General features: G+C 39.6%; 1 protein-coding gene across 5 annotated transcripts in view; it reads left to right on the top strand.

Moving 5' to 3' along the window:
* The window catches only part of dusp8a (dual specificity phosphatase 8a), a 35,446-nt gene that overhangs the window by 718 nt on the left and 21,854 nt on the right, over nt 1-12,874 (top strand). The window contains exons 1-3 of one of the 5 annotated variants that reach the window (XM_014005588.1): nt 783-1,136; nt 1,206-1,282; nt 9,495-9,852. In XM_014005588.1, the coding sequence (XP_013861042.1) occupies nt 9,616-9,852 (237 nt within the window). In that variant the 5' untranslated portion in view covers nt 783-1,136; nt 1,206-1,282; nt 9,495-9,615. Of the gene's footprint in view, nt 1-782; nt 1,141-1,205; nt 1,283-1,403; nt 1,521-9,494; nt 9,853-12,874 lie in introns of those variants that run through there. The other 4 variants (XM_014005590.1, XM_014005586.1, XM_014005589.1 and 1 more) reach the window with 4 other exon arrangements.

Raw genomic sequence — 12,874 nt, forward strand, 5'->3', positions numbered from 1 at the left:
AAGTACAGATACTCAAAAAATGTACTTAATTACAGTAATAAAGTAAAAGTACTTTGTTACTGTCCACCACTGTAAATGGAATAATATTAATCATTTTTTAAATTCGTATTTCGTGGGTGGAAATTAAGGCATGCAATGACAGATAAAATTGGTTTATCTTTAGAATATAGATAATTTAAAACATAAATATTTAGGCTTACTGTAAAAGTCACCTTTGCATCTTGAGGGAAATCAATCAGTTTTAGTTGGAGAAAAGTTTATATTGATGCTAGGGGTTTGTCTCAAATAAAAAAGTAAACAACTGGATGACTTTTGGGAATCCTGTGTACTTTGCCTGTTCACCGTCAATGCCAATTCTAAATAGAAAAAGGAAATTCCCAAATTTATTGGTGAAAGTAAGATTGTACTTAGTCATCATTGTTTATACTGTACTTCACTTATTCATTATTCAAGTCTTTCTGTCGTTAAAAAAAGGATTTCCAGACAGGAATTTTTCCTAACCTTAATCAACATATGTGAGAAACTCACATCCTGTTCATGCAGTTTATTATTACTTATTATTAATATAATCTCTGTGTCGCTTGTGTTCTTCCATCCAGTTCTTAACACAAAGTTTCTGTTGTTGTTTTTGTGTCATTTCTACTCATTGTGTGGCATTTTGGTGGTCAGCAGTTGATTGGTTTATTCATCAGGGAGCACATTAAACTTTGAACGCCAGTTGGCCATGACAGATATTTATTTATTATTTTTATCTGTAATCTCTGGACAGGTGCTACAGCCACCCAGAACACAAAATATGGGATTCTAAAACAATAAAAAAACAAACAAATCCAAAATATATTTTATAAAAAAAATAGTCACAATAGTCACTTTATAGAGAAAAGGGATTAAATAGGGGGTCTGAAATAATCATTCTGGCGATAAGAAAAGCTGATCTGCTCAAGATCCTGTCCAACTGTTAAATGGTAACTTGGCTTGCCATAAATRCCTCCTGCTGCAGTGAACCCGTCAGCGCGCACTCCCCCGCTTTATGTGCGCGCACGTCTTATATTAGGGAATTATTCCCGTCCAGGTTGAAGTTTACAGATATTTCATTGCGATGAAGAGTCGTTTGTTTTTCTTCCAGTTCTTGTGAGGTAGGTGCGTTTCCCCTTCCTCTTCCTCTGGTCGTCATTATTCAAAATTTCTTTTTTTTTTCTGCTCAGTGGAGCGGCGCAGACATTTCTACGCGTCACAACAAAACAGGATATTGACCCAGGACAAGATGAGCCCGTCAATAATGGTGTGAATTACCAATAATTTAATCCCAGCTTTTWWAAAAAAAATGACGCGCTGTTTATTCCGTCTCTAATGTAGGTCGGGGAACGCTTTGGCCGCGCGCGCTCCATCATTGTATTAAGGCTGTGAGGGGGATACAGTGTCCCATCTGTGTCTTTGTGCGGCTCATCCCTCCATTGGTCGCAACATCTGAAGCTGCGTGTTTCCAAGGAACTCTTGTTTTCCACCTCAGATTACAGAGGGTGTGTATTTATCGTCAGGCGTGCTTTGTTTTTCTTAGCTGTTGTGTCAGGATCCATCCGGAAACAGTTGTCATGTTGAAGCCCCTGTGTTGTTTGTTATTTGAGCCTTTAACTTCCGGCGGCCTGAATGGGAGTGTATTGATCAGAGGACACCGGGGGGCTTTATATTTGGACCGGTTGTTTACAGTATCGTGGTGCTGATCTTCTCCACCAGGGCCAGCCAGGAATTGATTTTTCTAAATTACACCTTCGCTGTTAACAGCAGCGCGCATGTTTCAGTGGGAACTTCCAGGGAGAAACAACCCTGTTTTATCATTTATTTCAAACCCTCAGCTGCAAAAATATATTGTACTGAACGTGTCAAAAGGTTGTGCAAGATCTTTAAAAAAACAATTGACATTAACCTCTTGGAGTCAAGTCAAAAATATCTCTTCACCAGCAGATTTTAATGCAACTTTCATGCAATAACTTACAAATTACTATCTGCAACTACAACTAATAAATTTAGAAGTCAGCTCAGTTCAAGATGTGTGTCACAGCTAATTCAAATCGGTCACAATATGAACATAATTCAGTCAATTTTACAAATAATCCGCTTAAATTGGGTGCAGCAATCATCCTGAATAGGTGCTCCAAGTGCTGCTCAGTTTGCAATAGTTCCAACTTTAGCATTTACCTGCTGAAGTCCGTTATGATTTTTGGAGACGGAAATGAAAATTTCGTTTCAAACTGTGCACAAACAGGGTTCCCAAAGCTAGGACCCCACTATGGGTCCTGAAACATCAAGTTGGGGTCTTGAATGGATTTTCTGAATAATTGCATTTAAAAATGACAACTAAAAACTTTTAGTTGTTTCAAAAGAGTCTGATTAGTGTACTTAAAAATGGATGAAATGTTGTTTGTGTTTTGATCTGATAACGACATTGAATACCTAAAAAAAAAAGAGTTGGGGGCACAGCTTTCTGATGTTATTTTGTGGTTCAAAAGTTTGAGAAGCATGGATAATGTCTGTGCCTCAGTTCACATTTGCAGTACAGGTAGTGCACATTTGTTGGCCACGTACGTTTGCATTTTTTTGACGGCGGGCTTTGGAAATTCATTACGGACCAAATAATTTGTTTTTTTAAATGCATGTAGCTTAGTTGATGCAGGTATGTTTTGCTGCAGTGAGATGTTAAATAAAAATAATTACAAGCACTGATTGTGGMGCTACTTCAAAATTAATATTTTTTATTATTATTTATTTACAAGTAACACTTTTTAAATATTTTTGGAATTTTGTGAAGTTATACCTTCTGTGTTCCAACTGAAGGTATGTGATTTTAAATGTAATACCGTGGCAAAGTCTGAAGCGTCTCATTTCACAGTCGTTTCATGCAGCCTACACTGCCTGTATGGCCCATGTAGGCCACACCCTACGTGGGCTGCGGTCTAAGTGGGCYGCAAGCCCGGAATTGTGCCACAGCTTTAGTGAGCTGGGGAGAGGGCCTCGTATTTAAATGCTCCACATTTCCTGTCTGTCATGCAGTTTTGTTACATGACTTTTGCAGGACATTCTTGAAGCGTTACACAACAAAAATGTGAACATCTGGTGAACTTTGACCAAAAACTGTCAGCAGGTTGAGTGACTTTTTTTTTTGCAACATGTGCAGCAAAATGTCAAAAGTGAAGATTCAGTCAGGCGACAACTGAAAAATGTCAAATTTTCTTGTMATTTTCTTTGTAGTCACCAATGCCTGCAACATTCACAGCCAAGTGAAACCTTTAGGAAAACATCAAGAATAAATTCAAGTTTTGTTTTATTTTATTTTTTGATAAGTTTCTTCTTATATAGCTAAGTATAACACAAGATCAAGGCAGGTCAGTTTATAAGAGCCAAATGTATGAATGATGCATTCAAATGTAAATAAGGAACACGCTGTGAGGACACTTAAACATAACATTTAGCTCATGGTTATGGCTGAAGAACGCAGAGATGCTCTCATGATGTCATTGTTTGCAGTATAAACAAATAAGTCGTGTCTGTTGAGCCAATCGAAGAGTCCGTTTCTTATCAGACTATTCAAGGCTGGGGACGCAGGTGACGTGATGTAGGCGCTTAATGAATAACCCGGGTGGTATTACATCACCGCTTGCTGCCCTCCAGTTGCTCCCTTTTGTGTTTGCTTCTCTCYGTCACGTCTGATAGAGCTTCAGCGAGCCGCTCCATCACGTTCGGCTCAGGTTTTTAWTTTTTATTTATTTAATTTAATTTTATTTTTATTCTCTTGTCTAAAAGGTCGAGTGAAAATTTCTGCATGGACTGTGGATCTTTCTGGAGATAGTTACTTCCTCTTGCTTCATCTTTTGTTATCATTTTTATTTTATTTTATTTTTTTATCGGTGCTCATAAAGAGAGCAGCTGTAAAGTGGGCTCATGATTTGTGTGACAATATATCGACTTTACGAGAAGGTGAAAAAGGATGCATTTCCTCGTTGTTGTCCTGTGAGAAAACATGTGTAAAACTGTTTAAAAGACTTCAGCTGTTTAATAAACTGCGTCAACACAAAACCATATTAAAGCAAAGCACACATCTAATTTTACAAAGTCGTTTTTAAAAGGTTTCTTGAGGACTGTGCAGGTTCTGTGCTCAAAAATACGCTAAAAGCAAAACACGTTCCAGACGCAGAACACTCTGTCAGTGACGAGGAAATGTTTTGGCTACAGAGAAGATGTTAAACCCAAACAGTCAGCCGTGCCGTGCCAGAGTTGACACAACACAACTCGGACCATTTCAATGCAAACTCAAAGAGCTGTACGCTGGACAAAAGATGTCATCAAATTATTATTCAAAACTATGGGCTTCAAAACACCATGAGTCATATTTGTTATGTGTTGAAACCATCAGTTACGAACCTCTGTTTATTCTGGTTGAGTCACATTTATTAATTTTAACCCTTAAATCACACTGATCATTCTAGAAAACATCACGTTTTATTCTAATTAAATTAAAAAATGAACAATTTATTTTGTTTTGTAGACTGTTCAAAGCTGAGCAGAAGTTAAACTTGACTCAAGGGATCTGTGTGATAAAGTTAGTTGCGCGACRGTGTGTCTTCTGAATAAATGAAAATGATTTAACACCGTTGTTTATGCTTTTAGCAGCTCTTTTTATTCCACAGCTGACCTGCTCAAAATGACAGATTTTATTTTCTGGATCTCTGACAGACGGACTTCAACCTCTGAACTCGTAAAGTTCTTCTTTTTTAGTTTCGCTGTCATTTTCATGAATGGACACTTCCTTGTATCTGAGGCAGGAAACATAGCCTTATATGGTGTTTTTGGGGTGGTAATTATGCTAATCTCCTCTCGCGTGCACGAGCAGCTGGATACGAACAGGTGGAATTTRCGCAGCTCATTTACRCACTTTTCCTGAAGATAGAAGAGTTTGTTGAATCTGACGTGACATGTTCGTACGAACCCTTTGTACGAACAAAAGTAAGAGAAATTTAGGATAAGAATACGAACATGTTCTTGCATGAGGCCCAATAATGTCTCTGCTATTTGTCTGTTTACTGGTTTGAACTTTATGGCGATGCAGCCTTGTGATTCCACTTTAACTCTGATTTTGAAAAAGCTAAGAAAATGATCCTAAAGGGTTAAACAGGAATAAAACCAGAGTTGAAAAGTGAATACAAAYACTTTGTTACTGTACTTWAGTAGAATTTTTGGGTATCTCTACTTTACTTGAGTAATTTTTTGGCCAACTTCTTACTTCTACTTCTTACATTTTCACACATTTAGCTGCACTTTCTACTCCTTTACATTTTTAAAAAAGGCAAAAAGCAGAAAGTCGTTACTTTTATTTCATTTTTGCTTGTTTTCATTCCAGCTTGTTATTGTAATAAATAAATACTATTCATATAAATTGTGCCTCCTAGATAGAGTGAATTTAACTTTTAATTTTGTGGTTGAATGAGAAGTACAAATATATTCAATTCTGATACCGTATTAGTTTGTACACAAACAAATCATGTCACACTCCAGCAGGACGTAATCATTAAAATAAAAAGACTGTACTTAAGAAGTATTTGTATTTCATGAATTATATTATTGCATTTGGCCACAGCCCTCAGATAGATTTTCATTTTGGGGAAAAGGTTTGTGCAGCCTTGATATACAGTATGTATATAAACTGAAACAACTGGACTAGTGCATCCTAAATTTAACATAAATTAATTGTTTAAATACAATATAATCATTTCTGCCTTTTTTGGAGGGAGGTCATCTAATAAATGTCCTTATGTAAATTCTAACTGCTCATTTTAAATCAGTACTTTTACTTTTAATACTTAAGGACAAAAATATCAGATACTTCAAGACTTTTACTCAAGTAATTTTCCTAAAGGAGACTTGAACTTTTACCAAAGTAATTTTTTGGAAAGATACTTCTACTTTTACTCAAGGAACACTTTGTGGTACTTTATGCAACACTGCATAATGCGCATCAGAATCAGGGCGTCTCAGAAAAATTTCGAATCAAAAACAACCCGTGTCATGAAGACGTAGAGTCGTTAGCTTTAAGATGTCACAATATTTTAAAGATGCTTTAAATTTTGGTGGCTGGAACAAAATGAGAAAATCTGTTTAATCTTCAATTTAAATGTTTTTGTTTCTTTTACTTTACGTCTCTTTTTTATTATTATTATTATTATTATTATTTTTGTTGCATCCTCACCCAGCATCAGCACCAGAAGCGTCCCATTGACCGTCACGCTCTTCCGTTCACCCTAGCCTGGCTGTTACCATGGCAACAACCGAGTCTGCTCTGGTTCTGCACGCGGTCTGTCTACCTGCTTCATCCCCTCCATGCTTGTTTTTCCTCCACTCAGCCACAGTCTCACAGCAAACACCTGGCTGCTGCCAAATAATAAGAAGCAAAAATATGTAAGCAGATGAGGCACGATGCTGGTTGTTTACATTAGCATCATCATCTTCACTCAATTCATTTTCTTTTCCCTTCGCCTTTTTCTGAGTTTTTTTTTTTTTTTTTAACCGTGCGGGATGTTTGCGTAGAAAGATGCTGCGCTCCGGTCTCTCACCACCACGCGAATAACATAAAAAATTTAAAAAAAAAACACGAATCCTGCTCCCCTCCCCGTCCCCATCTACTGCACAAAAGAGAGGAAGAAAGTGATAGAAGGAAGAAAGGATTCAGAGAGGGAGAAAAGGGAAAAAAATTGTGAGGCTCTGGGTGGGAGGGAGAGCGGTCGCCATTAGACATTTGCAGCGTCAGATGCTGTGCTCAGCAGCTGGGACACAGAAACACTGAGGGGTGGGGGTGGGGGGAAGATTCCCTCCCTGGAAAGCTGTGTTGCTCCTCAGCTGCCCTCCAGAGACGGTACGGTGTAACAGGGATCAATTATGTATCAGGAATGTGTCTGGTAGGTGTTGCCACGGAGCTGTTTGAAGATTGGATGAGTTCACTGCATGTTCTGTTGGTGCTTTGGATGCTGCAGGTTTCAATCAGAGCAACGTGCAGACGGATTCACATTGAGTTTGTGGAATCTGATCATGTCATTCGTATGTTATCTCTATGATTTGGTGCTTTTGTTGTGAATGACGTTCTATTTTTTGCGCATCTTATTGTGTTGTCATCTAACAAAACAGGCAGGACGTCTGTGTTTAACTGCATCAAAGCGATTTGGTCCATGTTCTGTTTCCTTCGCATCAGGTGTGTCAGGCAGGAGCATCACTTGTGCATTTATGTTATGGTTTGAAGAGTTGATTATATGGGAAATATATGCCTTTGTGRCAGAAAAAGCTAAGCAAAGCTATTTGTATATTTGCAATCAGTCTAAATAAAAATGAATGTTTTTTTTCTTTGGTTATTCTTTCCATCCATCCATTTAATTCACCTGCTTTTTTCAAATTGGTGCAGGGAGCTGCTGATTAGCTCAGGAGGTGGTGTACACCCTAAAAAGTTTGCCAGACCAACAGCGTTTTACCATTTTCTCACGATTTTTTAACACTTCTGTCGTCGCCTCAGTTTTTCCTCCCTCACCTCGATCTGGTGGAGTTTACAGCCTGGAAAGCTCTTTTTCGTTCTTCGTCTCTGCACAGGCATGCCAGAGCCACAACACGAGTGAGAAGCTGCAGAGCAGAGAGGTTTTGCTGTCATTCCAAAACAATCAGATAAAAAAGGTTTCACCACCTTTTCTATTTTTTTTCACCACCTTTTTTTCTGCCTTTCTCAAACTGTTTCTTTTGTTTTCCTCCTCTTGCCCTATCTGTTTCCACGCCTCTTTCTTTTGCACTCTCCCTTTTTTAAAGATCAGTTTAGGCTTAAGGGTAAACATGACTCGAGTCCATCCATTTTTCATGTCACCACGTGCTTGCAGATAAGTAAAATAACGTGTTTACATCCTGAGCCTCTTGCTTTGTCACATGACACCCGCTTAACCAAAGAATCAACGTAACAAGGTGTTATTTTGACTATAAAATAATTTCAAATGAATGAAGTTTTGAGTAGCCTCGCATGGAAAAAACTGTTAATCGCACAAAAGCAGTCATAAACCCTGATTGTTGTTTGGATGTGATTGTGGGACTCGGGGGTGTTTTTGGTGCAAATGTTGTGGTGAATGTGAGCGTGGGCGGAGATGCGAGCGGTTTTGGGAGCGATGGATAGGAGGAGGCAGGTCATGGAGTTTGTGGACATTTCTCTGTTCACACACACTCACAAACAAACWCGCTCGCACACAGATGCATGTTCAGGATGTCCCACAGGGCCCTTCGCTTGTGTTCAAACCTGCCCTCGAAATTTCCCCGGCTTTATTTATCTCACACCCTCAGTTTCCTGTTTCATGGGCAGAAGAGCTGCGATCAACAGCTGCCAGATCAGACTCGCACATCTGCATATCATTCTTGTGTATGTCTAATTTAAAGGGGCAATATCATGTTAAACCAACTTTTTTGATTTTTATATCATGTAATAATGTTACACTCTCATAAAAAACATACCCAAAGCCTTGCTCTGACTCATTCACGCATGTTTGAGAAATCCTGCAGCGTTTTTAGGAAACCATGCTGAGGAGCAAAACGACAGGTGGGGACCAGAAACGCCCCTGGGACGTGTCTTTAAGCCGAACTTCCTCATCACGGAGCACACCTCCACACACCCCGCCCATGACTCCTGCAGGCTCTCGGCAGTAACAAAGCAAACGAGTGAAAGTGAAACTTAAACTGTCTGCTGCTCTTAACACTACTTCTCACCCAGTGAAGCTCTTTTCAGATTCAAAATACCTTTGAGGAAATGTTTTTTCAGATGCCAAGTAAACTGCATCATGCGTGAAACAATGCACTGAAATGGATGGAACAGAAGTAGAAGGTGGTTCTTAAAGAGACAGAGGCCAATTTCAAGGCGTTTAGAAGAGGAAGTGATGAGAAGATAAGTTTATTTTCTATTTAAACATAAAAACAGCATTTTAATAACAGCTAAAGGTGACATAGATACTTTATTATGGTATAGTATTTAAATATATGCCTGAGAAACACATAACATTGGCCCTTGAAGTCTGGAGTGCTTTTATTTGGAAGCATGCTGCTCCTTCAGATCCAAGCACTGATTAATAATCCCTTCGGCTTTTAGGCCTTTAAATAACTGGTGTTTAACATTGCGGTTATTTTCGTGAGGGTCTCAAAGCTTGCTAATAAAAGATGATACAAAAGCGCAAAAATAGATCACCAAAGCATAGATGCTCATGCTCAAAAGAGCTGCTATTGTCACTTTGCAGCGCTTAATGGCTTTTATTTATGGCAGTGATTTGAAACACGAGGAGAGACCCGTGAGCTTCATCATTWTCAGAATCTCCGAACTGATCGTGGTAATTTGAATGTCAGAGCTCGACAATAATAGCTCTAGCATTCGTTTTTGAATGCTTGTCATTTGTTTTTGTTACATTTTCTTTCTGCTCCTATCGCCCCTCTCTCTTCAGGCACCATGGATCTTATGGCGGTAGCCTCCCTCCACTGACCTCTCCTCCTCCCCATCCCTTCCTCCACCTGTCCCCTCTGAACCCCCCATCCCTTACGGACCGCCCGCCACTCGGCTGCATCATGGCAGGGGAGAAGGGGCCCAGCAAGCGAAGCGCCATGGACATCAAGCGCCTGGCGAGCCTCATCCAGAGGAGCACGGGTCGCTTGCTGGTGATTGACAGCCGGACRTTCTCCGAGTTCAACGCCTCCCACGTGCAAGGTGCCGTCAACGTTTGCTACTCCAAGCTGGTGAAGAGGCGACTGCAGCAGGACAAGGTGTCCGTCACTGAGCTGCTGCAGCCCAACGGCAAGGTGAAGGTGAGTCCGAGCTCCACGGGACGATGGTTTGTGTGGAAGAGGAGTGTGTTTTTGTCATTTTGAATGCAGTGCTGCGTGTGTTTCAAGTGTTGACATCATGGCTGGACTGTCACTTGACTTTGCAGTGTGTTTGCACCAAACAGTTTTTGGTAATGACGTGTTTTCCTGTGGTATATGCAAAGAAAAACTTGGAGCTAATCTTTGTTAATTTTAGAATAATGGAGTTATAGTTCAATGCACTGCAAAAAATGTCAATTTAACCAAAACTTACCATCTTTTTTTCCTGCCAAAATGTATTTTTGATCTTGTTTTGAGACCGATAATCAATATCAGAATGTAATCTTGTTAGCCTGAAAATATGTTTTATTTTAAGAAGTCTTACCAAGTGCAATTGTCTTACTACACTGGCAGATTATTTCACTTAATTTGAGAAGATTAAAACAATAATCTAGTACAGGGCTATTCAACTTAATTGCTCAGGGAGCCACAGTTACTGCAGGCCAACAGCACCGGGGGAAAACATCCTGCAATTAAAGTCATTATGTAAATAAATCAATTATTATAAAGATCTATTACCTTTGAATACAACATACAGAAYCCAATGTAATAAAAGCAGTGGTAATAAAACAACACCAAAAACAAAACTAACACATTATGCCTCCTATTTAACACACATATTATTATGACATTTCTGACTTGCTACGTTTCTAAACCAATTTTCTTTTCACTTTCATAGTTTTATATTGAACTGCTTGTAGTTTTAGCAGACTTGGATGCTCATAGAAATGTTTTTACCATATTCTAGCCAAGATTCTGATGATTCTATAGATAGCACACATGTCTATGTCAAACTAAAACAACTTGTACTAATCAAAGTGGAAAACCAGAGCTTTGGGTTTAAGAGATGAATGAACCAGTTGAATGGCCCTGATCTAGTATTTTAAAGCTTATTTTAAGTGGCTGATTTTTGCAGTGGGATTATCTTAGTTTTATTGAAATGGCTGCAATAAAATATAAAACTAATGAAACATAAAGGAAATGATAAATAATTGTTGCCCAAAGATCAGAGGTCTCATTGCAAGCTTGCTTTTTAAACAACGTTGGAGCACTGCTTGCTTTATTCACGCACCATTTTATTTCAGAGCCGTTTGTTTCCTGTATCAGAAGTTTCAGATTCAGGTCAGATTAATATCGCTCTGAGTTACTGAGTAAGGCTCCGCTTCAGCAGCCAGTCTCGTGAACTCGCCTGGTTCAGGGTCGTGCTAGTCCAGGCCTGCATCACATCTGTGGGGGCTATATTTGGCCCTCAGGCGGGGGATAGTGCAGATTTGTAGCTTATCAGTGGCCCTGAAATCGGATCCTTGCCTTTTCCATGACTTCTTCCTTGAATATGACCGAGTTTTTTCCATGGCCGGTCCACCTGTGCCATGCCGGCCCCCTGTATTTTTAGGCTCTGTGTGAAACTGAAGGAAGTATGAGAGGGGAAACCTTGGCAGAGTGCAGGGCGGGAGGGTGTTTTGTCCCCCTCGTATCGTTTCTTTGCATAAGCCTTAAAGCCAACAACGAGCTCTGGGTGTCTTTCTTTTCTGGTTTCAAGCATTATTTTTAATCGTTTGACTTTGCTACACGTCTCACAATAAACCGTTGACGCTTGACAGGCTATTCAGATTTTTCTGGAAGGTGTGACCCAGAATGACTGTCCATAAAATCTAAATGTTTTTGTTGTTTAATACCTTGGTTGCCAGGAGCAGATCAGAGAGGCGTGTCTTCTGTTGTGTAAAACATTTTTACGACCTCCTCCTGTTTTATMTTCTTTACACGAGATGCAAATCCGTCCTGCTTTTGAAGCCGACAGAAAGTGAAAAGACAACCCTGCCCTCCAAAATTAAATAATCGCATAAAAATAATTTCAAAATAAACACTGCATTTTGTTTCCTAATCCTCTTCACCATTCATAGGCTAATGTCTCCTATGTTTTACACATTGTCGCCATTTTTTTCACTATTTAATAGAATTAACTGACTGCAGAACCTGATTATTCTGCTCTATGATCTGCCTTGTCAAAAACACAAATAAATATATTTATTTAATTTCAAAATTAGAGCATTCTTTGCTTCATTTGTAGATTTTGTTTAAATGTTAGTATGTTTATACTTTGGTAGTAAAATACTATCACATCACTAATTCCATTAGCAAAACTACGACCATTTTGAATTAGAATATTTAAAAACACTAAACTATGGATTATGATATTTTACTCTATTAAATAAAGTGACCTCCAGCTCAGCTGCCACATTAAATGGGTTTAAAGTGTTTCTGTGCACCTGCTGCTTCACTCTGCAAGAGCTTCAAAGATTCTTGTGCACACAAATGTCTTTTTACTCAGACAGGATCATTTAAAATGTTTCAGCTGGATGATGCACGAGGAAAAGAAGCAACCAAAACAAGAGCTTGGTAAGAGAATCTGAAAGAGCTGAAAGCTGCAGCGGTGTGTGTGACGTTGGAAACATTTTGAATTTAGTCGTGGGTATGAGTTTCATTATCGGCTTGAATGTGTTTCTATGTTGGGCTCGTCTCTGTGTGAGGCCCTGTGCCTGGCAGATGTCACACTGTGGCACCCAGCGGAGCCGTGCTTCCTCCTTTGTCTCGCTTTAATTCTCATGACGGCTCCGCTGCAAAACGTGGTCCGCGGCCGTCGCTGCTGACCTGTTCCTTCCCAGTTTGTTTCCTCTCGCTGACCGCACTYACACCACGGCTGCTTCATTATTCATCCCCCCACCCACGGTAAAGAGGATAAGGCTTTTGATTAATGCTAAAGCTGGATAAGGCTGGAACCAGCCGGGTGAGAAGGGCGGGCCTGACAGACCTAGACTCTTTTGTCATTGGCTAAGCATGACATCATCTCTTTTGTTTGGCCACTGGCAGGCCGCAGGTTGGGCACGTGCAGGCTGGCTGTGTGGTGTTAGAGCAAGCTCTCAATAACCCCACACACACACACACACACACACACACACACACACAC

The sequence above is a fragment of the Austrofundulus limnaeus genome, unplaced genomic scaffold (assembly GCF_001266775.1).
Source record: "Austrofundulus limnaeus strain Quisiro unplaced genomic scaffold, Austrofundulus_limnaeus-1.0 Scaffold31, whole genome shotgun sequence".
NCBI classification, from domain to species: Eukaryota; Metazoa; Chordata; class Actinopteri; order Cyprinodontiformes; family Rivulidae; genus Austrofundulus; species Austrofundulus limnaeus.